Source organism: Panthera tigris, chromosome D1 (assembly GCF_018350195.1).
Source record: "Panthera tigris isolate Pti1 chromosome D1, P.tigris_Pti1_mat1.1, whole genome shotgun sequence".
NCBI lineage: Eukaryota > Metazoa > Chordata > Mammalia > Carnivora > Felidae > Panthera > Panthera tigris.
In genome coordinates, this window is record NC_056669.1 from 99,447,887 (window position 1) to 99,475,769 (window position 27,883).

Sequence of the window (27,883 nt, forward strand, 5' to 3'; positions counted from 1 at the left end):
TCTTTCTTTCTCTTCAGCATTTTATAGTTTTTAAGTGTACAAAAGTTTTTGCCTCCTTATGTAAGTTTATTCTTAAATATTCTTTTTGATGCTGTTGTAAAAGGAATTGTATTTCCTCTCGGAGTTGTTCTTTGGTAGGATAGAATTTCAATGTATTTTCATGATACAAGTAACCTCACAACAAATTGGGTATAGAAGGCATGTACCTCAACATAATAAAGGCCATATGTGACAGATCCATAGCTAACAGGACACTCAACAGTGAAGTTTGAAAGCTTTCCCACTACAATCAGGAAGTTGATTAGAGTGCCCACACTTACCATTCCTTTTCAAAGGGCCCTGGAATAAAAATCTGTGTGAAGTTTTTAGCATTTTCTTACATAGGTCATGCCATCAATGAAGTGAGAACAAATTGCTTATAATTAATGTTTACTTAATTTTACTACCTGTAGGTGTTTCCAGTGGTAGCTGCCTTCTGTCCTGTGGATCTCAGCTTAAGCATCATCTTTGAAGAAAGATCTTCCCCGGTCACCTTCTCCATAGAATTCTCCCTGAGTATGCTGTTTGCTGTCTTATTAGCACTGATGAAGACTGTAATTAGTTTCCTAAATTGTCCCATTACGTACTGCCTGATTCTGTTATGAGAATAGAAGGTCCATGCAGGAAGGACCTGTTGCATAATTCGTCCCCCTATTTCATTAATTGCTGTGTCCACTCTCATAGCATGGTTTCTGGAAGTAACCAGGAGCTCCAAATTAAGGAAATTAATAATTGGGTAAATAGTTTTTCTGTCTAAATCTGTGAATAAATATCTACAATATCTACCACAGTTCAAGGTAGAATAAATTGAATATTAAATACAAGGGAAGAAAAACTTGCTATGGCAAGTGGGGAAATACATGATAAATTAATCTTCCCTCAAACAAAATGGGCAGAAATTTTATTTTTGACTGGCAGTAGTTTTACAATGGTTCTAAAGCTATTTTTTTGTTATTGTTACATCTTCCTAATTATCTGATTTTGCAAAATAGGATCTTTACATAGATATTTTTGAAAGTTTTTGCAAAAATTCCCAGTGAATTTAATTAAGCAAGAATCAGTCTTGGACACTTCCCAACTCTAGGACTTAATGAAGAATGTGGTTAGAAAGGATAAAATGTCCAGTGATCTTTGCCCTACTGGGAAGAAGATACAATAGTCTTAAATTGATACACATTTTTAAAGAAGGTTTCTGATAGGCTTAAAGAATTGCCTACAGAGAAGCACAAGAATGTCTCTTAAAATATCAAGTCAGCTAATGTGACGAAAGCAACAGTATAGAATGAGGATACCTAAGCCTTTGAATGGTATTTTTCTGTTTAGAAATCAGAGGCAAAGAAGTTACTTGAGAAAAATCTGCCTGGGAAATGACTGGTAGATATTTTTCTTATGTAAGGATAGGAATTTCTTGTCTTTTAAATAAATTATCCTAATGTGATAAATTTTTGCTTTTCTATATGGCCCTGGGAATTCCCAGGAAACAATCTGCAGTGCAAATAAAATCAACCTTCTGAATATTCAGGAGACTCCATGGAGAAAATGGATAGACAGTCAAATGAAATAAAATATGTCCTCAAGTAATAATGCAGCTTTTTTGCTTTCTCTTGTCAAATTGGATGACAGATGAAATCCAGGTTGCTATGAATGAATAAGAGGTGTTCCTTCAGATTGCAGACTTGCCTTCCCAAGGTAAGACTAATAGTAAATAGTGGAAACCAGCCTTGCAATTGTGTGACTATTTTTAATAAGAAAAAGTGAGAACACTTTGAGTGCAAGCAAACTTTGATTCTAATTCTAGTTTTATCACTTAAAAATGGGTGACCCTGGGAAAATTATTAGATGACCTGAGCCTTAGTCTTTTCACCTATGAAATGGAGATTATAGTTCCTGTTACTGTAAAATGAACTGTGATTCATTAAGTTGTGACTATGTGATTAGAATCCACTGTAGGTGTTGTTAGCAGTGGAGTGATAGATCAGATTCAGATTTGAAAAGGATCATTTGGTCTGAATGAGGAGAATAAATTGATGGAGGCCAGAATGAAAGGGGAAGGACCTGGCAGGAGGTTAATGTAGTAGGGTAGAAGTTGTGGGGAGTGGGGGTGGGGGGAGGGAAATGATCTTATTTGTGATGTGTGTGTGTGTGTGTGTGTGTGTGTGTGTGTGTACACACACACATTTTGTGTTTTGGTTTTAGCAAGAGAGCATAAGTGGAGGAGAGGGGCAGAGGGAGAGAGAGGGAATCTCTATCAGACCCCATGCTCACTGCTGAGCCCAACTGGTGGCTTGATATCGTGATCCTGGGATCATGACCTGAGCCAAAATCAAGAGTCACAATGCTCAACTGACTGAGCCTCTCAGGTGCCCATAATGTGATGTTTTAAAGGGCTTCATAAGACTTGTTAAAGGTATCAGTATGTGATACGAGAGCAAGAAACAGAATTGTGATATTTCTTGTCTGAGCAATGACACGGAAGGTGGTACTATTTAATGAGGTGGGATACGCCTATATTTATTGCTGAAAATTAAAAATTTAGTTTCATAAGCACTGAACTGATATTAAGTTGGAGCTGTCCAAATTTGCAGATGTTACATATATGAAGTTTAAAAATTAAGGGAGAGACACAACACTGAAGTGTTTCCTCATTTATTGGTCAGGAAAAGGAGGCATATCCAAGCAAAAATGCTAAGAAAGAGGTCTCAGTGAAGGAAGAAACAACCCAGGGCAGTGACCTTCCATTCCTAATTTGAACTTCTCATTTTGAATATGTAAGTTACCTTAAGTGGGTCTCAAGTATTTCACTTTTGGGACTTTATAAACTGTGTACCTTTTCATGGAATTCCCTTGGCTTGTTTTTGTTGTTCTCCCACTTTTCCTTTAAAACTCAGCTAAAGTATTGCTTCCTCTGGGAAGCCTTCTATGATTCCTGTTTGGTTGATAAATTTTTACTCCAGGATCTTCCCATTGTGCAGCCATTTTTATTTTTATTTCTTTAATTTTTAAATGTATGTTTATTTTTGAGAGAGAGAGAGAGAGAGAGAGAGAGAGAGAGAGAGAGAGAACAGGGGAAGGGCAGAGAGAGAGAGGGAGAGACAGAATCTGAAGCAGGATCCAGGCTCTGAGCCATCAGCACAGAGCCCAGTGCAGGGCTAAAACCCGCAAACCGTGAGATCATGACCTGAGCTGAAGTTGGACACTTAGCCAACTGAGCCACCCAGACACCCCTATTCAGCTATTTTTATAATGGCACTTATTACCTTGGTGATTATTATGTATGATATCACTGAGTATAGGAAACCATAGCTTATTCAACTTGGAAATCACAACATTGGTGAAACATGTGACACAAACAACTATTTCCACATTCTTTTAATTGTTTGAATGAATAAAAGATTGATCTTCTAATGCATTTAAAAGTTTCCCCCCCTTGTTTTGTAGATCACCTGCTTCTAATATGAGAAGTCAGCTCCTATGCAGACTAGATGGAAACAAGGAGCAATGTCACTTACTTTGTCCTCTTGGGTCTCACACAGGATCCAAAGGGACAGAAGGTCCTTTTGGTTATGTTCTTACACTTCTATATTTTGACCATGGTGGGCAATTTGCTCATTGTCATGACTATAACTGTCAGTAGGACCCTGGACTCACCTATGTACTTTTTTCTTGCTAGCTTATCGTTTATGGATGTCATTTATTCCTCTACTATTTCCCCTAGATTGATTTCAGACTTGTTGTTTGGGAAAAACACCATATCCTTTCAATCTTGTATGACCCAGCTGTTTACAGAGCACTTTTTTGGTGGATCAGAGGTCTTTCTTCTGCTGGTGATGGCCTATGACCGCTATGTGGCCATCTGTAAGCCCTTGCATTATTTGGTTATCATGAGACAGTGGGTGTGTGTTGTGCTGCTGGTAGGGTCCTGGGTTGGAGGTTTTCTGCATTCAGCCATTCAAGTTAGCACTATTTATAGACTCCCATTCTGTGGTCCCAAAGTCATTGATCATTTTTTGTGTGACATGTACCCCTTACTGAAACTGGTCTGTACTGACACCCGTGTCATTGGCCTGTTAGTGGTGGCCAACGGAGGACTGATCTGCACAATCGTGTTTGTGCTCTTGCTCATCTCTTATGGTGTCATCTTGCACTCTCTAAAGGACCTTAGTCCGGAAGGGAGGCGGAAAGCCCTCCAGACCTGTGGTTCCCACATCACTGTGGTGGTCTTCTTCTTTGTGCCGTGTATTTTCATGTACGTGAGACCTGCTAAGACCTTCCCTATTGACAAATCATTGAGTGTGTTCTATACAGTCATAACCCCCATGCTGAACCCCCTGATCTACACTCTGAGAAATTCTGAGATGACAAATGCTATGAGGAAGCTCTGGAAGAGAAATATATCTCTTAGTAGATAAGTATATAACCCACCATGAAGAGACTTATTTTCATTGGACCCCCTTTTTGAAGAATGCAGAAGTCTTAAAATGATTCTGATTTCCCTTTTTTCAAAGAACTTAATTATAATTAAAGAAAGAACTGGATGATTGTGCTATAATAACAGTTTCCCTTGTTGCTAGAATGTAAGGTCCATAACATCTTGTAGATCTCTTCACTTAGAAATCTGTAATGCCTTTCTAGTAAAGAATCAATAATAGGTAATGAATAGTGAGGGATTATTTATACGATTACACTAATTCTTAATTAAAAAAATTTAAAAACATTTTTTTCTAAGACAGTATTATTTTTAGTAAGACTGTGTTAGTTAACTTCATTCTTTTTATATTATTTAAAACATTAATGCCGTATAGACTTTTCTTTATTAATTTTTGGTTGCCTTATGTAAAATATTGGTTAATACTTTTAGTTTACATAAGAAAAATTGAAGTGTAATAGGTAGTAAATAGTAGTAATGAAAACCTTACAAAATGAGATAAAGTGTAGAATAAATTTCCTATTTATCTCTCGAATAGTTTCCAATCCTTTCCCCCAGAGGCAGTTTCTTTAGACTCATTAGGTAATAATCTTTACAAATGCACGTGTATTTAAATGTTTATATGTGAGTTTTTCTCTGTGTATGTAAATATTTCCTTTACTGTAGAATTTCTTTTTATAAGTAAACTTTTAAGTTTGTGATAGTTTTATTGATTTATTTTTAGTGTTGTAATTGAAGTATAGTTGACATAGAATATTACACTAGTTTCAGGCGTATAACATTGTGATTCAAGAATTATGTACAGTATGGAAGTGGGTGGGTTTGGGGAGGAAGGGAGGTGCTGAGCATTCCCTTGGAGAGCCCTCATTTTTGCAGGCCCCCCAGGCTTGGGGCGCCTCTGTTTCCCATGGCAGGGCGCCTGGCTTTCACTTGGCATTGTTGCACCCACACGGTAGGGGTGGTGTGGAGGCGATGGTCCACAGACCCACTGGATTGACCCTGGGACCTTGACTGAGCTTCCAAGGCCCTCCTGATGGGTCAGGAATTGGGCCAGGTGTCGGGCCGGGCGCTAGGGTGTGGGGGATGCCCCGGTGCCTCCTACTGTGTGAGTTCTATCGGGGGATGGAGTACTGTGGACCTCACGTAGGTGTATGGCTGGTGCCCCAAGGCAGCTTGGAGACCTCCTTTGGAGCCGGTCGCAAGCAGGGAGCCCAGGTGGAGAGCCAACTCTGAGGGCGTCTTTCCAGAGCAGTGCGCTACCCCGCCTGGGGCCCTGAAGCCTGACCAGGAAAAGCGGGAGCAAAACCCCGAGGAATCCCAGGAGGAAAGACCTGGAACAGTTCGCCAAGCTCCTGAAGCGGAAGAGGATCACTCTGGGATATACTCAAGCCGCAAAAGACCCTCTGCCGTTTCTAGGCTCTGCCGCTCAGTTTCCAGAATGTGTATACGCCGCGGCGCTGCTGCAGAATTGGGTGGAGGAAGCTGACAACCAGGAAATCTACAGCAGACTTGCAAAGCGGGGACCCTGCGCACGCCCCAGAGAGCAGGCGAGCAAGTATGGAGGAGAGAGTGAGAGGCAGCCTGGAGGACACGTTCCTGCAGTGCTGGAAACCCAGCCAGAAGCACAGCGGCCACAGGGCCCAGCAGCTCGGGCTACAGCAGGATGTGGTCCCCGTGTGGTTCTGCAACCATGGCCAGAAAGGCAACAGATCAAGCAGTGACTGTTTCCAAGGAGAGACCGCTGAGGCTGCTGGGTCCCCTTTCTCAGGGGCACCAGTATCCTTTCTTCTGGCACCAGGACCCCATTTTGGTACTCCAGGCTCTGGGGGCCCCCCTTCACTACACTGTACTCCCTGGTCTCTTTCCCTGAAGGTGAAGCCTTTCCCTGGGGTCTGTACCACTCTGGGCTCTCCCATGCATTCAAACTGATGCCGGCCCTTCCCAGCAATGGGGAGCAGAGGAAGGGGGAGAGCTATGGAAAGAGAGCCAGAGCCTTGGGATAAAGTTCTTCACTAAGAACAGATTTGGGAACACAAAGGGTGTGGGGGCAGGGAGTTGGGGGAGACTAGCTGGAGTGAAGGGGAAGTTCAAGGATACTCTTGTTTTTAATCCCCACATCACTCATCACTTTGTTCTTAAGCCTGGGACACAGTGGAAGAAAAGTGGGTGTTATGAAATGCCCATGTAAAAGTATAACTTCCATCTCTTACCCTGTACTGTACTGTTCATTCTTGTGAGTTATGTATTTTATTATGGCCACTTTGTACCTTTTATCCCCTTCACGCATTGTGCCTATCCCTCCACCCTTCTCAGCTCTGGCAACCACCAGTTTGTTCTCTGTATTTATGAGTCTGTTTTTGTTTTTTGTGTTTGTTTTGTTGATTAAATTCTACACGTAAGTGAAATCATATACAACATCTTGAAGATGTTCCACACCAGTCCATATAAATCCCTTAGTTTTTCTTGTACTCCATATTACTCACTTATAAGTATATATGAAAATAAACGTATTCATTCCTGTTCATGTCATTACCAACCTTTGTCTATGACACAGAGTTATTTTTTTGTTTATTTATTTTGAGAGAGAGACAGAAAGCATGAGCAGAGGAGGGTCAGAGAGAGAGACAGAATCCGAAGCAGGCTTCAGGCTCTGAACTGTCAGCAGAGTGCCCGGTGCGGGACTCAAACCCATGATCTGTGAGATCATGACCTGAGCCAAAGTCAGATGCTTAACCAACTGAGCCACTCAGTTGCCCCCAGAGAATTTTATAATAGTTATTTTTTGGTAAATCTAGGCAGATATGAGGTTGTATGAGAGGAATTGTTAGTATACATATTTGAATCAATGGTCATATAGTTAATTGTCAACATTCATAGTTATTGCCCAGCTGTCATCCTTGAGAGGGTACAAACAGCCTGCTGCTCCCAGTCTATGAGCATTCTTCTGTCCACTTCTCAACAACCAGTCCCTGATAAGTATTCATGGCATAAGGCAACCTGAATGCATTGCAGTCATTCTCATATCATTGAGTTTGACTATCTTTCCCTTTGTTTAATATGATTTCTCTCTTTTTCTGTGAATCCTCTTAATGTCTTTTATCTATTTCTTATAATTGCGGATCTTCTCCATAATGATGTTAGTGTGTACACTGAGGAAATGCTCTCTCTTACTGTTGTTTACGTAATTGTTATTTTTCTGACTTGTGATATGGTTTTGACACTTGTATACTGTGTAGGATGCCTTTGGCTGTAAGAAATGTTTTTATTCATTTAATACTTATTTTTAATTTTTATATCTTAAAAAGACTTTCCTTACTTCAATCATATCAAAATATTCTCCAACAAATTTTTGGCACTTAATTAAGTATTTTTGAGGCTGTATATCTTACATTAAGGCTTTTGCTCCTTCTTGAATTTATTTAGATGTGGTCATTAAAGAGGTATGGATTTAATTGGTTTTGTAAATTGCAGGGTTTTAAAAATAGTTATGTCATTTCCTTTTTGCCATTGACTTGAAATCGTATTATGTTCTAAAGTTCCATATACACTTGGATTCCACTTAAGACTCCGAGTGCTGAGAACTGTTATCCCTGAGCAGGCCTTGACATTTAACAGGTCATCTCTCCTGCCCTTGGGTACTGCTTCCGTTTTCTGCCTGCGTGACTTCTCCCTTCTAGAAGTCTGCTGTTCTTCCTCCATGACCCGTAAAATGCTGCCTGGCACTTTTGCTGTAAGAAAACCATCTCTCTGAGGAAGTACATGACTTAAGTCTTTGCTGAGCATCCATGTGGCCATCTGCAAATCCCGGTACCATGACATCATGAAGAGTGACAGGGATATGACTTCCTCTTTCAGGTGGCATGTGCTACAGACTTTGTCCCAGCAGCCATTCAGGTCCTCTTCACAGTGTGGCTGTGTGTGTGTGGCCCCAATGTCATAGACCATTTGTGTGTGATGTAAACCCATTTTTGAAAGTTGTCTGCATGGACCCAATCATACCCCTGGTCTCTTTGTTGCTGCCGACAGTGGGTTCATTGACCTGTTAACATTTTCTTTTCGATGGTCTCATAGGTGGTCATCTTCTACTATTCTCTGAGGACCTATATCTTTGAGGGGAGACACAAAGCTGTGTCCAACTGTGTCTCTCACACCACTGTGGTGTTCTTAGTATTGAGTCTGCATGTTTATATATTTGTAACCAATCACCACCTTCTCCACTGGTCAAGTTGTGGCTATGTTGTATACCACGGTAACTCCGTTGTTAACTTCTTAAACCTGAGCACTCAGGAATCTGGAGGTAAAAAAATGCCATGAGGAAGTTCTGGGGGAAAAAAAGTAACTTTGAGGGATATCCCTACCTTAATAAAATAAATTTGTCTTTTAAATGGAAAAGGGAAAAGAAGATAATTTCTGTGGTGCAGAGGCACATGAACACTATTTGTCCCAAGTATGTTTATTTTGTTATATAGGTACTGTGAGGAAAGGTCCAGGCAGGAAATTATTTGTCACTGTAAAAATGTCCTATTTAGATTTATGAATTGTCCAACGGGTTGTAGAAGTTTAATGTACTGTCAGAATTAGAGTTCTTACAAAATGCAGATTATCAGGACAGAGCTCTGGAGATTTAAATGTATTAGCTTTGTTGTTGAGTGACATACAGACTTTCTAAAGAAGTGTATGTAAAGCCAATGAGTTCTGCATGTATTCTTGCTATTGTGCTGTGCTTTGTGTTGACATCATGCACCTTTTAATGAAGTCAACTTAGTTTCTACATTTAGTTTTTTTTAAATTTTTTAGATGTTTATTTATTTTGAAGGAGAGAGAGAAAGTGAGCAGCAGAGAGGCAGAGAGAGAGGGAGACAGAATCTGAAGCAGGCTCCAGGCTCTGAGCTGTCAGCACAGATCCCGATGCGGGGCTTGAACTCATGGGCTGTGAGATCATGACCTGAGCTGAAGTCAGACACTTAACTGACTGAGCCACCCAGGTGCCCCTTTACATTTAGTTTTTAACTGTAGTAAAATACAAATAACAGAACTTGCAGTTTTAGCCATTTGTAAGTGCATAGTTCAGTGACATTGAGTTAATTCACATTGTCATGGTGGTTAATTAAGTTAATTCATGTTTGTTATGCTAATACCAGCACTATTCATCTCCAAAGCTTTTTCATGTTCCCAAATGCAAATTCCACTCATTAAACTTGAATTCCCTATTCCCTCTCTCTGGGCATTAGGCAAATACCATTTTATTTTCGTCCTGTATGAGTTTGGCTACTTTAAGTACCCTACCTATGTGGGATCATATAATATTTGTCTTTTTGTGATAGTCTTATTTCACTTAGTGTAGTGAATTGTAGGTTGATGTATGTTTTAGCATGTGTCAGAATTTCCTTCATTTTTAAGAGTGAATAATAATCTGTTGGGTGCATATACTTCCTTCTATTCGTACTTTTACCTGTCAGTAGACACCTTGGTTATTTGTTTCTGGTTATTGTGAATTATACTTCCATGAATATGGTTATAGAAATATCTTTCTGAGACTGTGATTTCCATGACTTTGACAAAGTCGAATTGTGGATTATTTTTTGCTTAATTTTTCAGGAACTACCATAACATTTTATATAGCAGCTACATCAGTTTACATTCCCACCAGAACGCACGGTTGTTCCCACATCTCCACTTTCTTACACGTGTTGTTATCATTACATTTTGTGGTAATAGCTCTCTTGTTAGATGTGAAATGGTATTGCACTATGGTTTTTAAGTGCATTTCCTAGGGAAAATGATTAGTATATTGAATATCTTTTCATTCGCTTATAGGGCACACATGCATTTTCTTTGGAGAAATGTCTATTGAAGTCCTTTGCTCATTTTTAATCGTTAGTGTTTGTGTGTGTGTGTGTGTGTGTGTGTGTGTGTGTTTGAGATGTAGAGGTTCTTTATATATTCTTGACATTAATACCTTATTAAATATATCGTTTGCAAATATTTTCTTTCATTTGTTGCATGCCTTTTCTCTCTGTTGATAGTGTCCTTTGGTGTACAAAAGTTCTTAAATTTGATAAAATAATTTATTTAGTTTTTCCTTTTCTTACCTGTGGTTTTGGGGTCATACCCCAAAAAAAATCATTGTCAAGCCCAAGGTTGTGAACATTTCTTTCATGTTTTCTTCTAAGAGTTTACTAGTTCTAGTGATAGTTGAGGTATTTGATCCATTTTGAGTTAATTTTTGTACATGCCGTATGTTAAAGATTCAGTTTCGTCCCTTTGTGTGGATATCCAGTTTCACAGCAACATTTTTTGAACTACCTGCCTTTTCCTCATGAATGTTACCTGTTGACAATCATTTGAACACGTATGCAAAGTTTATTTCTAGGTTCTGTATTGTGTGCCATTGTTATGTCCATCTTTATGCTAATACCATACAGTTTTTATTTGATTATGTAGCTATATAGTAACTTTTAGAACCAGGAAGTCCTCCAACTGTTTGTTTGCTTGTTTCCCAAGATTGTTTTGGCTGCTTGGAGTACATTGAGTTTCCACCAGAATCTTAGGATGGATTTATCTATTTCAGCAACAAACATTTTTTTTTTTTTTGGATTTTGATAGGGATTGCATTGAATCTGTAGATCACTTTAGGTAGCATTGACATTTTTTTTTTTTTAATGTTTATTTATTTTGAGAAAAAGAGAGAATCAGGGGAGTGGCAGAAAGAGAGGGAGAGAGAGAATACCAAGCAGGCTCTGTATCGATAGCCCTGATGTGAGGTTTGATCCCATAAAGCATGAGCTTATGACTTGAGCTGAAACCAAGAGTTGGACACTTAACTGACTGAGCCACCCAGGTGCCCAAGGCAGCATTGACATCTTAATAACATGAATTACATGATTTCAGGAATGTCTTCCCTTTTATTTGTGTTTTTTAGTAGATTGTTCAGCAACACTTTGTTGTTTTTCAGTGAAGAAGACTCTCTCCTCCTTGTTTAAGTTTATCCTAAGTATTTTGTTCGTTTGGTGCTGTTGTAAATGGAATTGTTTTCTTCATCCTCTCTGGCTTGTTCATTGGTAGCACAGACATTCAATATCTTTTCATGATTAAAAAAAACCTCTCAGGGAGTTAAGATGGTGGAGTAGTAGGAGGATCCTACACTTGCCTTGTCCCTCACACACAGGTAGATAAATATCAAATCGTTCTGAACACCCAGGAAATCAATGTGAGGCCTGAGAGGACAAACTGCGCAAGTAGAGGGAGTAAAGAGGCCATGTTGAGGAAGGTAGGAAGAATGGAGATGTGATTTGAGGTAGAAAAGAATGGCCAGTGCTACAGGGTGGAGGGAGCCCTGATCAGGAAGAGAGGGGAGAGAGAGGGAGGGAGAGAATGAGAGACAGAATGGAGTGCAGGGCATTTCACAAGGAAAACACTTCCCCAAAACCACTGTTGGGGAAAATGAGAGGGACTGTTTATCAGAAGTTTTTACAAGCAGTGGATCTCAATGTTTTAGAAGTCTGTGCTATGGCTCCACTAGGGTGGAGCTGGGTGGGCATATAGGTGCTCCAATGGGTAAGGAGGACAGAGGCCCAGGAGTGGACAGCATGGTATGAGGATCCCCTGGGTCACATTGGGAGAGATAGTTCCCCTTATTGGAGTGTATTTGGGAGAGGTGGCACTGCCTCTCCAGGGACAAAAGAGCCAGTGGGCACCACTGAGCTGCCCTGTTCATTGGCCTACAAACAGAGATGCCTACTGAGGGAAGCTAACCTGGATGCTAGTTTTCTTTTCTGAGCTTTACCATAAAGTCCACCTCCTGCACATTTGGTGCAACTGCCCTTCTGGGACAAAGTGTCACCAGCCCCAGCCTGGTGTGATCCTCTTCCAGAGGAGCACTGCACAACAGGCTGGGTAGATAGCTCAGACATAGGGGGAAGGCAGGCATCTGAGGGAAGCCTGGGACAAACAAGAAGAGATTGTTTGCTCATCTTTTAGGGCTTCCTGTACAGCAAGGGGTAGGAACTCCCCTCTCCCTCAGCACAGAGAGACTTCAGTGAACAGCACAGTACCCACAGTGGAGGCTAAAGCCGCCTACACCAAGCCCCGAAACCTGTGTCCTGCAGGTGTTTCTGAACTAGGACAAGTGTGCCTGAGAGTCAGCAGTAGCAGGCCCTTCCCTGAGAAGACCAACCCAAACCCCCTGCATGCACCAAGTTTACAGACCACAGAGTGCTGCAAAGCTTCAGTTCTAGGGGAAATAGGATCTAGCCTCTTTTAACAAGCAGACCAAAACAGACCTTGTTAAAACTCACCACACAGTGGATACATCCAAACATATGCCACTGCAGGCAAGAAGAAAGTCTTCAGAGGACTAACCTGAGGGAAAGAGCAGCCAAAACACAACAGTAGAATGCACACAGCATATGCCAGAAACACTTCCTGAAGTCCTGGGCTCTGGACGGTATATGACCTATTCTTAATATAGCCATTATCCTCAGAAGCAGGAAACAGAACAGGCTTTCCTAGCGCACAGAAGACAGAGACATAAACAAAATGCCAAAATGGAGGACTCCATCCTGAAAGAAAGAACAAGAGGAGGTCATGGACAGGGATCTAATTAAAACAGATATAATATATGCCTGATCCAGAATTTAAAACAACAATCATAAGGTTACTAGCTGGGCTTGAGGAAAGCATAGAAGACACCGGGGAGACCATTACCACAGAGCTAGAAGTCTTAAAATTAGTCAGGTTGATAGTAAAAAAATGCTATAACTGAGATGCAAAACTAGCTGGAGGCAATGATGACGAGGATGGAAGAAGCAGAGGAATGAATTAGTGATATAGAAGATAGAATTATGGAAAATAATGAAGCTGAAAAGAAAGGGGAGGAAAAACATTGGATCATCAATGTAGACTTAGGAAACTCAGTGACTCCATAAATCATAATAATGTTTGTGTCATAGTAGTCTCCAAAGAAGAGAAGAAAAAGGTACAGAAGGTTTTTTTGAGCAAAGTATAGCTGAAAACTTACCTAATCTGGGGAAGGAAACAGACATTCAAATCCAGGAGGCACAGAAAACTCCCTTCAAGATCAATAAAAACAGGCCAATATCAAGACATATTGTAGTAAAATTTGCAAAATACAAAGATAAGGAAACAATTCTGAAAGCAGCAAGGCTAAAAAGTCCCCAACCTAGAAAGGAAGATAAATAAGGTTAGCAGCAAATCTCTCTACAGAAACTTGGCAGGACAGAAATGAGTGGCATGATATATTCAACATGCTGAATGGGAAACATATAGAGCCAAGAATACTTTATCCAGCAAGGCTCTCATTCAGAATAGAGAGCTAAAGAGTTTCCCAAACAAAAACTAAAGGATTTTGTGACCACTAAACCAGTCCTGAAGAAATATTAAAGGGGACCCTTTCAGTGGGAGAGAAAGATCAATAGGAACAAAGACTAGAAGGAACAGAGAAAATCTCCAGAAACACTAACTTTACACGTAATACAATGGCACTAAGTTCATATCTATCAAAAATCACTCTAAATGTAAATGGACTAAATGTTCCAATCAAAAGATATAGGATATAAGAATGGATAAAAAACCGTCTACATGCTGCCTACAAAGGTGCATTTTAGACCTAAACATGCTTGCAGATTGAAAGTGAGGAGATGGAGAACAATTTATTATGCTAATGTACATCAAAAGAAGGCCAGAGCAGCCTTACTTATATCAGACAAACTAGATTTTAATCCAAAGATTGTAACAATAAATGAAGAAGGACACTTTTTCAAGATAAAAGGAACTGTCTGACAATAAGATCTAACAATTGTAAATATTTATGCACCCACATGGAAGAAGATAAATATATAAAAAATTTAAGAACATATATAAAGAAACTAATTGATAATAAAACAGTAAGAGTAGGGGACTTTAACACCCCACTGATAACAATGGACAGATTAAGCAGAAAATCAAGGAAACAATGGCTTTGAGTGACCACATGGACTTAACAGATATATTTAGAACATTTCATCCTAAAGCAGTAGAATAGACATTTTTTTCAAGTGAAAATGGAACATTCTCCAGAATAAATCACATACTGGTTCACAAATCAGGCCTCAACAAGTACAAATAATTGAGATCATACCATGCATATTTTCAGACCACAATGAAATGAAACTTGAAGTCAACCAAAAGACAAAATTTGGAAAGACCTCAAATACATGAAGGTTAAAGACATCCTACTAAACAATGAATGGGTTAACCAGGAAATTAAAGAAGTAAATACATGTAAGAAAATGAAAATGAAAATGAAACATGATAGTCCAAAACTGTTAGGATGCAGTGAACATGGTCATAGGAGGGCAGTATATAGCTATCCAGGCCTACCTCAAGATGCAAGAAAGATCTCAAAAACACAACCTAACCTTACACCTGAAAGAGACAGAAAAGGAACAGCAAATAAAGCCCAAGGCCAGCAGAGGTAGGGAAATAATAAAGATTAGAGCAGAAATAAATGATATACTAACAACCGCCCCCCCCCACCCCCAGTAGAACAGATCAATGAAAATAGGATATAACAAAAACAAACAAACAAAACAGCATCACACATCAACAAAACTAAGAACTGGTTCCTATAAAGAGTTAACAAAATTGATAAACCCCTAGCCAGACTTCTCAGAAATAAAAGAGAAAGGTCCCAAGTAGAAAAAATCATGAATGAACAAGGAGGGATCACAACCAATATCACAGAAATACAAACAATTAGAAAAGATTATTATGCCAAAAAACTGGGCAATCTGGAAGAAACGGACAAATTCAGAAACTCATAAACTACCAAAACTGAAACAGGAAGAAATAGAAAATTTGAACAAAACCCTAACCAGCAAAGAAATGGAATCAGCAATCAAAAATCTCCCAACAAAAAAAGTCCCGGGGCTTTTTTTGCCAGCAAAATTCTACCAGACATTTAAAAAGAGTTAATACCTATTCTCAAACTTTTCCAAAACAGAAATAGAAGGAAAACTTCCAAATTCATTTTACAAGGCCAGCATTACTTTGATTCCAAAATCAGACAAAGACCCTACTAAAAAGGAGAATGAGAAGCCAATATCCCTGATGAACATGGATGCAAAAATTCTCAACAAGGTATTAGCAAATTGAATACAACAGTACATTAAAGGAATTATTACTCACTACAATCAAGTGGGATTTATTCCTGGACTACAACACAAATCAGTGTGATACACCATATTAATAAAAGAAAGGATAGGAACCATATGATCCTGTCAATAGATGCAGAAAAAGTATGTGACAAAATATGGCATCCATTCTTGATAAAAGTCCTCAACAAAGTAGGGATCGATGGAACAATCGATTTATATCTTATTCATTCACACAGTTAAAATAATGTGGAAATAGTTGTTTGTGTCATATGTTTCACAGACTTTGTGATTTCCAAGTTTAATAAGCTATGGTTTCCTATGCTCAGTGATATCATAAATAATAATCATGAAGGTAATAAGTGTCATTAAAAATAGATGCACAATGCAAAGGTTGGTGTAGGAATATATCAACGAAACAGGAATCAAAGCAGGCTTCCCAGATGAAGCAATATCTTAACTGAGTTTTAAAGGAAAAGTGAAAGGACAACAAAAGAGGACAAGGGAATTCCATGGAAAGTTACAGTTTATAAAGTCCCAAAAGTGAAATACTTGAGAGCCATTTAACGTAACTGATATATTCAAAGTGAGTAGATCAAATTAGGAATGGAAGGTCACTCCTGGATTGTCTCTTCCCTCACTGAGACCGCTTTATTAGGATCTTCGGTTGGATATGCCTCCTTTTCCTGACTGATAAATGCCAACAAATGAGGAAACACTCCAGTGTTGTATCACTCTCTTAATTTTTAAGCTTCATATATACAACATATCCAAATTCAGACATCTCCAATTAGATACCAATTCAGTGCTTACGAAACTAATATTAATTTTCATCAATAAACATACATGTTCCCCACATCATTAAATGGTACCACCTCCATGTCATTGCTCAGATAAGAAATATCACAGTGTCCTTCATGCTTTTCTTGTTCTCTTATCACATATTGATACCTTTAACACCCTTATTAACCCCCTTTAAAATATATCACATTGGTCTACCTGGGTGGCTCTGTCACTTGAGTGTCTGACTCTTGATTTCGGCTCAGATCATGATCCCATGATCATGTGATTGACCCCTGTCAGACTCCTCGCTCAGCATGGAGCTTGCTAGAGATTCTCTCTTTCTCCTTCTGCCCCACTCCCCCACTTGTTTACTGTATCTCTCTTTTTAAATTTTTTTTTTAAGGTTTTATTCATTTTTGAGACAGAGAGAGACAGAGCATGAACGGGGGAGGGGCAGAGAGAGAGGGAGACACAGAATCGGAAGCAGGCTCCAGGCTCTGAGCCATCAGCCCAGAGCCCAACGCGGGGCTCGAACTCACAGACCGCGAGATTGTGACCTGAGCTGAAGTCGGACGCTTAACCGACTGAGCCACCCAGGCGCCCCTGTATCTCTCTTTAATAAATTAAATTAAAAACACAAAATGAAATGAAATATTTCACAAATTTTATCACTTCCCTCCCCTCCTCCCTTTCTCTGGCTCACTGCATTAGCCTCTTGCACATTACTCCCTTTTCATTCTGGTCTCCATCAATTTGTTCTGATGCAGCTTAAAAATGATCCATTTTAAATCTGATTCTGATCACTCCACTGCTCACAACACTTATATGGATTCCAATCGCATAGTCACCACTTAATAAATCACAGTTCATCTTACAATAACAGGAACTATAATCTCCATTTCATAGGTGAACAGATTGAGGCTAAGGACTTCTAATTAATTTTCCCAAGGTCACACATTTGTAAGTGATAAAACCAGAATTGGAATCAAAGTTTGCTTTCTCTCAAAGTGATCTCACTTTTACTTAATAAAGGGAGTCACACAGGGGAGCCTGGATGGCTAAGTTGGTTAAGCATCCCACTTTGCCTCAGGTCATGATCTTGTAGTTTGTGAGTTCAATCCCCGTGTCAGGCTCTGTGCTGACAGCTCAGAGACTGGAGCCTGTTTCAGATTCTGTTTCTCCCTCTCTCTCTCTGCCCCTCTCCCACTGATTCTCATTCTCTCTCTCTCTCTCTCTCAAAAAGAAATAAACATTAAAAATTTTTAAAAGGCTGGGGGAGTCACACAATTGCAAAGACTGGTTTCCACTATCTACTTTTAGTCTTACCTTGTAAAAGCAAGTTCACAATCTGAAGGAATGCTTTTTACTCATTCACAGCCAGCTGGATTTCTTCTCTCATCCAGTTTGACAGGAAAGGGCAAAAAGCTGCATTGTTACCTGAGGACATATTTTATTTCATTCACCTGTCTATCCATTTTTTCCATGGAGTCTTATCTTTATTCAGAAGGTTACTTTTATTTGCACTGTCGATTACTTCCTAGGAATTCCATGGTCCACACAGAAAAACAAAAATTCATCACATTAGGATAATTTATCAAAAAAAGAAAGGAATTGCTATTCTTACATATGAAAAGTGGCAGCCAGTCCTTTCTCGGGTAGACTTTTCTCAAGTTACTTCTTTCCTACCAATTTCTAAATAGAAAAATGTCAATCAACTGCTTAGTGGTCCTCTTTCTATACTGTTGGTTTGGTCAGATTAGCTGACTTGATATTTTAGGGGACATTCTTGGGGTTCCAGGTTGGCTCAGTCAGTTAAGCAACTAACTCTTGATTTTAGCTCAGGTCATAATCTTGCATTTGTTGAGTTCGAGCCACATATCAGACTGTGTGATGATGGTGCGGAGACTGCTTGGGATTCTTGCTCTCCCCCTCTCTCTGCCCCTCCCATGATTTCTCTCTCTTTCTTTCTCGAAAAAGAAGTAAAAAATACTTCAAATGAATTTTTTAATAAAAAAAAGACATTCTTGTGCTCTTCCTTCGGTAATGCATTAAGCCTAACAGAAATCTCCTTAAAAATGCATATCAGTTGTTAAAAACATAGTATCTTCTTCCCCATATCATCACCGGAGATCACCCATAGATCACCGGACATTTTATCTATTCTAACCATATTCCTCATTAATAATTAGGAAGTGTCCAAGACTGATTCTTGCTTATTAAATTCACTGGGAATTTCCAGAAAAAATATTTAAAAATATCTATATAACATTACTAATAGGCCAAATCAGATAAATAGGGTCAGAAAGATATGACATAAACAAAAAAAAAATAGCATTAGAACCATTATAAAACTACTGTCAAAGCACACTGGGTGGAGGGTCCAAAACATCACTATGAGTAAGGAGATAAAGCAACCAGAGTCATGAAATCAGCCCATAACACTCTCCAAAAAACACCTCCTGAAGGGCCAGGCCCTGGACACTATGTGACCCCTCTTTAATTTAGTAGTGTTCGCAGGTTCAGGACACATAGCAAGCTTTTAAAACACATAAGGGATAGAAAACTAGCCAAAATGATGAAATGGAAGAATTCTCCTCAGAAGAAATTCCAGGAAGAAATGACAGCTAAAGAATTGATCAAAACAGATATGAACAATACATCTGATCAAGAATTTAGAATAATAGTCATAAGATTAATTGCTGGGCTTGAAAAAAAATAGAAGACAGCAGAGAATCTATTGCTACAAAGATCAAAGAACTAAAAAATAGTCATGATGAATTAAGAAATGTAAATGAGGTGCAAAAGAAACCAGATGTGGTGACAATGAGGACTAAAGAGGAAGAGGGGAGAATAAGTGAAATAGAAGATAAAATTATGGAAAAAGATGAAGCTGGGAAAAAGAGAGATAAAAAAATTCTAGACCATGAAGGGATAATTAAAGACCTAAGTGATTCAATGAAACATAAAAATATCTGTATCATAGGAGTTCCAGAGGAAGAAGAGAAAGAAAGGAGCAGAAGGTGTTCTTGAACAAATCATAGCTGAGAACATCCCCAATCTGGGAAAGGAAACACACATTGAAATCTAGGAGGCACAGAGAAATCCCTTCAGATGTAACATGAATTGATACTCTGCATGACATATCATAGTGAAACTGGAAAAATACAAACATAAAGAGAGAATTCTGAAAGCAGCTAGGGACAAATGGGCCTTAACCTACAAGTGTAGACACATAAGGGTAGTAGAAGACCTATCTACTGAAACTTGGCAGGCCAGAAGGGGGTAGTAGGAAATATTCAATGTGCTCAATAGGAAAAATATGCAGCCAAGAATCCTTTATCCAGCAAGGTTGTCATTCAGAATAGAAGGAGAGATAAGAGAAGGAGAGAGAAAGATTTTCCCAGACACACAAAAACTGAAGTTCATAACCACTAAGCTAGTCCTACAAGAGATCCTAAGGGGGACTCCATGAGTAGAATGTTGCAAAGACTACAAAAGACCAGAGACATCACCATAACCATGAAACCTACAGATAACACAATGACACTAAATCCATATCTTTCAATAATAATGCTGAATGTAAATGGAATAATGGTTCCAATCAAAAGACATAGGGTATCAGAATGGATTAAAAAAAAACACATTCCATCTATTTGTTGTCTACAAGAGACCCATTTTAGACCTGAAGACACCTTCAGATTGAAAGTGATGGGATGGTGAACCATCTATCATGCTATTGGAAGTCAAAACAAAGCTGGACGAGCCATACTTATACCAGACAAACTAGATTTTAAACTAAAGGCTGTAACAAGAGATGAAGAAAGGCATTATATCATACTTATGGGGTCTATCCATCAAGAAGAGTTAACAATAATAAATGTTTATGCACCCAATTTGAGAGCACTCAAATATATAAAACAATCACAAACATAAGCAATCTTATTGATAAGAATGTGGTAATTGCAGGAGACTTTAATATTCCAATTAGCAATGGACAGATCCTCTAGGCACAGAATCAATGAAGAAACAAGGGCTCAGAATGATACACTGGACCAGATGGATTTGAGAGATATATTCAGAACTTTTCATCCAAAAGCAGTAGAATACACATTCTCCTTGAGTGCACATGGAATATTCTCCAAGATAGACCACATGTTGGGTCACAAAACAACCCTCAATAAATATAAAAGAATTGAGACCATACCATGCACTTTCAGATCACAGTGCTATGAAACCTGTTATCAACCACAGGAAAAAGTTTGGAAAACCTCCAAATGCTTGAAGGTTAAAGAACATCCTACTAATTAATGAATGGGCCAACCAGGCAATTAAAGAAGAAATTTAAAAATACATGGAAACAAATGAAAATGAAACCACAGTCTAAACCCTTTGGGATGCAGCAAAGTCAGCCCAAAGAGGAAAATACATTGCAATCCAGGACTATCTCAAGAAACAAGAAATATCCAAAATACAAAATCTAACAGCACACCTAAAGGAAATAGAAGCATAACAGCAAAGAAACCCCAAGGCAGCAGAAGAAGAGAAATAATAAAGACTAGAGCAGAAATAAACAATATAGAATCCAAAAAAAAAAAGTAGAAGAGGTCAATGAAACTAAGAGCTGATTTTTTGAAAAGATGAACAAAACCCCTAGTCAGACTTCTCAAAAAGAAGAGAGAGGATCCAAATAGATAAAATTACCAATGAAATTGGACTTATCACAACCAACCCCTCAGAAATACAAACATTATTGGAGAATACGATGAAAAATTATATGTCAATAAATTGGACAACCTAGAAGACATGGACAAATTCCTAGATACCTACACTACCAAAACTCAAATGGGAAGAAATAGAAAATTTGAACAGACCCAGAACTAGAGAAGAAGTTGAATCAGTTATCAAAAATCTCCCAAGAAATAAGAGTCCCGGGCCAGATGGCTTCGCAGGGGAATTCTACCAGACATTGAAAGCAGAGTTAATACCTATCCTTCTCAACTTGTTCCAAAAAAGAAACAGAAGGAAAGCTTCCAGACTCATTCTATGAAGCCAGCATTACCTTGATTCCCAAACCAAACAGAGTCCCCACTAAAAAGGAGAATTACAGGCCAATATCCCTGATGAAAATGGACGCAAAAATTCTCAACAAGATACTAGCAAATCGAATTCAACAGCATATCACCGTGATCAAGTGGGATTCATTCCTGGGGTGCAGGACTGGTTCAATATTTGCAAATCAATCAATGTGATACATCACATTAATAAAAGAAAGGATAAGAACCATATGATCCTGTCAATAGATGCAGAAAAAGCATCTGACAAAATTCAGCATCCTTTCTTAATAAAAACCTTCGAGAAAGTCGGGATCAAAAGAACATACTGAAATATCATAAAAGCCATTTATGAAAAGCCCACAGATAATATCATCCTCAGTGGGGAAAAACTGGGAGCTTACCCCTGAGATCAGGAAGATGACAGGCATGCCCACTCTCACCACTGTTGATTAACTTAGTGTTGGAAGACCTAGCATCAGTAATCAGGCAACAAAATGAAATAAAATTCATCCAAATTGGCAAAGAAGAAATCAAACTTTCACTTTTCGCCAACGACATGACACTCTACATGGAAAACCCGAAAGACTCCACCAAAAGGCCTGTAGAACTGATGCATGAACTCAGCAAAGTCACAGGATACAATATCAATGTAGAGAAATCAGTTGCATTTCTATATACCAATAATGAAGCAACAGAAAGAGAAATCAAGAAATCAATCTGACTCACAATTGACCAAAAACCATAAAGTACCTAGCAATAAACCTAACCAAAGATGTAAAAGTTCTGTATGCTGAAAACTATAGAAAACTTATGAAGGAAGTTGAAAAAGACACAGAGAAATGGAAAAAAATACTATGCTCATGGATTGGAAGAATAAATATCGTTAAAATGTCAATATTACCCAAAGCAATCTACACATCCAGTGTAATCCCAATCAAAATTCCACTGGCATTCTTCTCAAAGCTAGAACAAACAATCCTAAAATTTGTATGAAACCACAAAAGACCCCGAATAGCCAAAGTAATGTTGAAAAAGAAAACCAAAGCAGGAGGCATCACAATCCTGGACTTTAGCCTCTACTACAAAGCTGTAATCATCAAGACAGCATGGTATTGGCACAAAAAGAGGCACATAAACCAATGGAGTAGAATAGAGACTCCAGAAATAGACCCACAAATGTATGGCCAACTAATCTTTGACAAAGCAGGAAAGAGTATCTAATGGAAAAAGACAGTCTCTCTAGCAAAGGGGGCTGGGAGAACTGGACAGGAACATGCAGAAGAATGAAACTAGACCACTTTCTCACACCAAACACAAAAATAAACTCAAAATGGATGAAAGACCTAAATGTGAGACAAGAAACCATCAAAACTCTAGAGAAGAAAACAGGCAACAACCTCCTTGACCTCAACCACAGCAATTTATTGTTTGACAAGTCTCCAAATGCAAGGGAATTAAAAGCAAAAATGAAGTATTGGGACATCATCAAGATAAAAAGCTTCTGCACTGCAAAGGAAACAATCAACTAAACTAAAAGGCAACCAACGGAATGGGAAAAGGTATTTGCAAATAACATATCAGATAAAGGATCAGTATCCAAAATCTATAAAGAACTCACCAAACTCAACACCCGAAATATAAGCCAGTGAAGAAATGGGCAAAAGACATGAATAGACACTTTTCCAAAGAAGACAGGCAGATGGCCAACAGACACATGAAAAGATGCTCAACGTCACTCATAATCAAGGGAATACAAATCAAAACCATACTGAGACAGCACCTCACACTGGTCAGAGTGGCTATTAGCCTTAAGAAACAGATAAAGTGAATTCCTCTGGGGAAAGAGGAATAGAGACCGTGTTGAGAGATGAGTAGGTAATTTATTCACATTTTATCCCATTATGTAAGGTGTTCTCTTTTACTATTCATTATTATCCATTACACATCAATTTTTCTTATAAAAACAAAAGTGTTACACAAAATATTTTGCAGATAAGGCAACAGAAATTTACTGAACGAGACAGTCTATACATCATTAACATTATAATTGTTATAATAAAAAGAATTACCTGAAATAACAAGAATATAACTAAAATATTACTAAGTATCATAAAAATTAAAAAACATAAGTTGATTGAAAATTAGAGTAATCATATAAAAATTTACTAAATAATTACCTATTGTTGACACCTTGCTATGAAGGTATTGCACCTTTCTAAATGAAGCAATCTCCAAGGGATAATGGACTATAGATTCTACCAGGGAGGGAAATTGTTATTAAAGCACAATTATCCAGTTCATCCTTTAAAAATAATTAAGTTCTTTGAACAAGGGAGCTCAGAATCATTTTAAAAAGACATCTGCATTCTTATAAAATGGCCTCCAATGTCAGATAACTCTTTCATGGTGGATAATGCACTTACACACCAACAGATAACACATTTCTCATCCAGAGCTTCTTCATAGCATTTGTCATCTCAGAATTTCTCAGAGTGTAGATCAGGGGGTTCAGCATGGGGGTTATGACTGTATAAAACACACTCACTGATTTGTCAATGGGGAAGGTCTTAGCAGGTCTCACGTACATGAAAATACATGGCACAAAGAAGAAGACCACCACAGTGATGTGGGCACCACAGGTCTGGAGGGCTTTCCGCCTCCCTTCCGGACTAAGGTTCTTTAGAGAGTGCAAGATGACACCATAAGAGATGAGCAAGAGCACAAACACGATTGTGCACATCATCCCTCCGTTGGCCACCACTAACAAGCCAATGACATATGTGTCAGTACAGGCAAGTCTCAGTAAGGGGTACATTTCACAGGTGAAATGATCAATGACATTGGGGCCACAGAATGGGAGACTATAAATCGTGCTAACTTGAATGGCTGAATGCAGAAAACCTCCAACCCAGGACCCTACCAGCAGCACAACACACACCCACTGTCTCATGATAACCAAATAATGCAAGGGCTTACAGATGGCCACATAGCGGTCATAGGCCATCACCAGCAGAAGAAAGACCTCTGATCCACCAAAAAAGTGCTCTACAAATAGCTGGGTCATACAAGATTGGAAGGATATGGTATTTTCCCCAAAGAACAAGTCCAAAATCAATCTGGGGGAAATGCAAGACGAATAAGTGACATCCATAAAAGATAAGTTAGCAAGAAACAAGTACATAGGGGAGCCCAGCGTCTTACTGACAGCTATAGTCACCACAATGAGCAGGTTGCCCACCACCGTCAAAATATAGAAGAGCAAGAATATAACAAACAGAAACTTCTGTTCCTTTCCATCCTGTGTGAGGCCCAGGAGGACAAAGAAAGTTACATTGTTCTTTGATTCCATCCAGTCTGTATAGGACCTGATTCACATATTAGATGTAGGTTTCCTAGAAAACAAGGAGGGAAACTTAAATGCATAATAAGATTAATCCTTTATTGATTCATCAATTTAAAAAAAGTAGAAGACTACCTGTTTGTGTGGAGTATTTCACTGATGCTGTGATTCCCAAGTTAAATAATCCATGGTTTCCTACACTCTGAAAGAGCATACATAATGATCACCAATGTAATAAGTGACACACAGTGTAGGAATATATCAATCAAAGAGCAATCAATGAAGATATCCCAGAAGAAGCAATGCTTTAGCTGAGTTATCTAGAGCAAAAGTGGAAGGACAAAAAAGAGGACAAGAGAATTCCATGGAAAGGTGCACAGTTCTTAAAGTCACAAAAGTGAAAAACTTGAGAACCATATAAGGTAACTGGCATATTTCAAGTGAGTGGATGAAATTCGGAATGGAAGGTCACCACCCTGGAGTGTCTCATCCCTCTTTATTAGGGTCTTTGGTTGGATATCCCCCTTTTCCTGACCAATATATGTGAAAGCATTCCACTCTTATGTCTCCCCTTAATTTTTAAACTTCACATATGCAACATCTTTAAATCTGGACATCTCCAATAGGATATCAATTCAGTACTTACAAAACTAAATTTTTCATTTTTCACCATAAATCTAGTGTTCCACAATTCATTAAATGTCATTGCTCAGACAAGAAATATCACAGTGCCTTTATGTCTTTCTTATCTTCATGTCACATATTGATACCTTTAACAAATGCCATTAATGCCCTTTAAAACATATCACAAATTTGATCATTTCCCTTCCCTCCCCACTTCTCCTGACCCACTCCATTGGTTTCCTGCCACATCCCTACCCTTGTACTCTAGCCTCCATCAGTACATTCTGCTCATGCAGCCCAATTGATCCTTTTTAAATCAGATTCTGATCTATCACTCCACTGCTCACAATGTCTACAGTGGATTCCAATCACACACTCACAACTCAATGAATCACAGTTCATGTGACCATAAGATGAGCTATAATTCCCAGTTCACAGGTGAACAAACTGAGGCTCAGATCACCTAGTTAATTTTCCCAAGGTCAGCCATTTTTAAATGATTAAACCAGAATCGGAATCAAAGTTTGCTTCATCTAAAGATGATCTCACTTTACATAATAAAGAGAGTCACACAATTGCAAAGGCTGGTTTCCACGACTTACTTTTAGTCTTAACTTGTGAAAGCAGGTCTACAATCTGAAGGAACGCTTTCTACTCGTTCCCAGCAACCTGGATTTCTTCTGTCATCCAGTTTGACAAGAGAGGGCAAAAGCTGCCTTATTACTTGAGGATATATGTTATTTCATTCGGCTGTCTATCCGTTTTCTCCATAAGGTCTCCTGGTTATTCAGAAGGTTGCTTTTAGATTTTAGATCACTTCCTAGGAATTCCATAGTCCACAGAGAAAACAAAAATTTATCACATTAGGATAATATATCAAAAAGGTAGTGAACTAACTATCCTTACATGAGAAAAATAGCCACCAGCCATCTCCCATTTTTCTCAAGCAACTTCTTTGCTTCTAATTTCTAAATAGAAAAATACCATTCAACAGCTTAGTCATCCTCACTCTATAGTGTTGGTTTGGTCAGATTAGCCGACTTGATATTTTAAAGAGGCATGCTTGGGCTTCTCCTTAGGTAATGCTTTAAGCCTAACAGAAACCTCCTCAAACATGTGGATCAGTTGTTAAGAGCATAGCCTCTTCTTCCCCATGCAGGCAACCATCACTGGACATTTTATTCCTTCTAACCACATTCCTCATTAAGTCCTACAATTGGAAAGCTGCCAACACTGATTCTTGCTTAATTAAATTCACTGGGAATTTCCACAAAATCTTTTTAAAATACCTATATAAAGATACTATTAGGCCAAATCACATAATGAGGGTCAGAAAGATGCGACATAAACAAAACAAAATAGATAAAACAGCTTTAGAACCATTGTAAGAAGACTACTGGCAGTCAAGAATAAAATTTCAAGCCAGTCATTTTGTTTTAGGAAAGATTAATTTATCATATATTTCCCCACTTGCCATAGCAAGTTTTTCTTTCCATTAATATTCAACTTATGCTGCCTTGAAGTGTGGTTAGATGCTGTAGATATTTATTCACAGATTTAGACATAACAACTATTTATTCAATTAGTAATTTTTTTTCAAGTTGGACCTCCTATTTATTGCTAGGAACCATGCTGTATGAGGACACAGCAATTAATGAAATACGGGAGAGAATTATGCAACAGGTCCTTCCTGCTTGGACCTTACATTCTCATAGCAGAGTCAGGAAGTGAATAAGGGGACAATTTAGTAAGCTAATTGAAGTCTTCATCAGTGCTAATAAGAGACCAAACAGGGTACTCAGGGAGAATTCTACTATGGAGAAGGTGACCAGGGGAAGGCCTTTGTTCAAATTGAATGATTGATCTGAGATCCACAGGATAGAAAATGGCTACCATCAGAAAAATTGTTACAAGCAGTAAAATTAAGAAACATTACAAGCAATCTGTTCTCACTTTACTGATGGCATGACCTATAAGTAGAAATGCTAACAATTTCACAGGGATTTTTATTCCAGTGCTATTTTGAAAAGGAGAGGTGAGCGTGGGCACTCTGATCTTCTTGATTGTAGTGGGAAAGCTTTCAACCTTGCCCTGGTGAGTGTGATGTTACCGTGGATTGCTCATATATGGCCTCAATTATGTTGAGGTACATTCCTTCTCTCTTTTTTTTAAGTTTATTTATTTATTTTGAGAGAGACAGAGGGGTGGGAGAGTCAGACAGAGGGAGAGACAGAACCCCAAACAGGCTCCACACTGTCAGTGCACAGCATGACGTGGGTCTGGAGCCCACAAACTGTGAGATCGTAACCTAAACCAAGATCAAGTGTCAGACACTTAATGGACTGAGCCACCCAGATGCCCCAAGGTGCATCCCTTCCATATACAACTTGTTGAGATGCTTATTTTATCATGAAAGATAATGAATATCTGTGCTACCAATGAGCAACCCACAGAGGATTAAGGA

The 27,883-nt window shown here is 38.7% G+C and overlaps 2 protein-coding genes, 1 long non-coding RNA gene and 1 pseudogene across 3 annotated transcripts; 3 read left to right on the forward strand and 1 right to left on the reverse strand.

The window, feature by feature from the left end:
• Positions 1-487: 487 nt before the first annotated feature.
• Positions 488-2,801, forward strand: LOC122231127. Its single transcript, XR_006208284.1, has 3 exons — positions 488-555; positions 1,663-1,728; positions 2,697-2,801. It is a non-coding gene; the product is annotated as an uncharacterized LOC122231127 (long non-coding RNA).
• Positions 2,802-3,521: 720 nt separating this feature from the next.
• LOC102972175 (olfactory receptor 4A47-like) lies at positions 3,522-4,448 on the forward strand. Its single transcript, XM_007082180.2, has one exon. The coding sequence runs from the start codon at positions 3,522-3,524 to the stop codon at positions 4,446-4,448; it is 927 nt and encodes a 308-aa protein (XP_007082242.1).
• Positions 4,449-5,271: 823 nt separating this feature from the next.
• On the forward strand, positions 5,272-6,849 carry LOC102955698 (annotated as a pseudogene).
• A 16,544-nt stretch (positions 6,850-23,393) lies between these two features.
• Positions 23,394-24,804, reverse strand: LOC102955987 (olfactory receptor 4A47-like). Its single transcript, XM_007082205.2, has 2 exons — positions 23,896-24,804; positions 23,394-23,480 (listed from the first exon to the last, which is right to left on the reverse strand). The coding sequence occupies exons 1-2, from the start codon at positions 24,802-24,804 to the stop codon at positions 23,394-23,396; spliced, it is 996 nt and encodes a 331-aa protein (XP_007082267.2).
• Between the last annotated feature and the right edge of the window lie 3,079 nt (positions 24,805-27,883).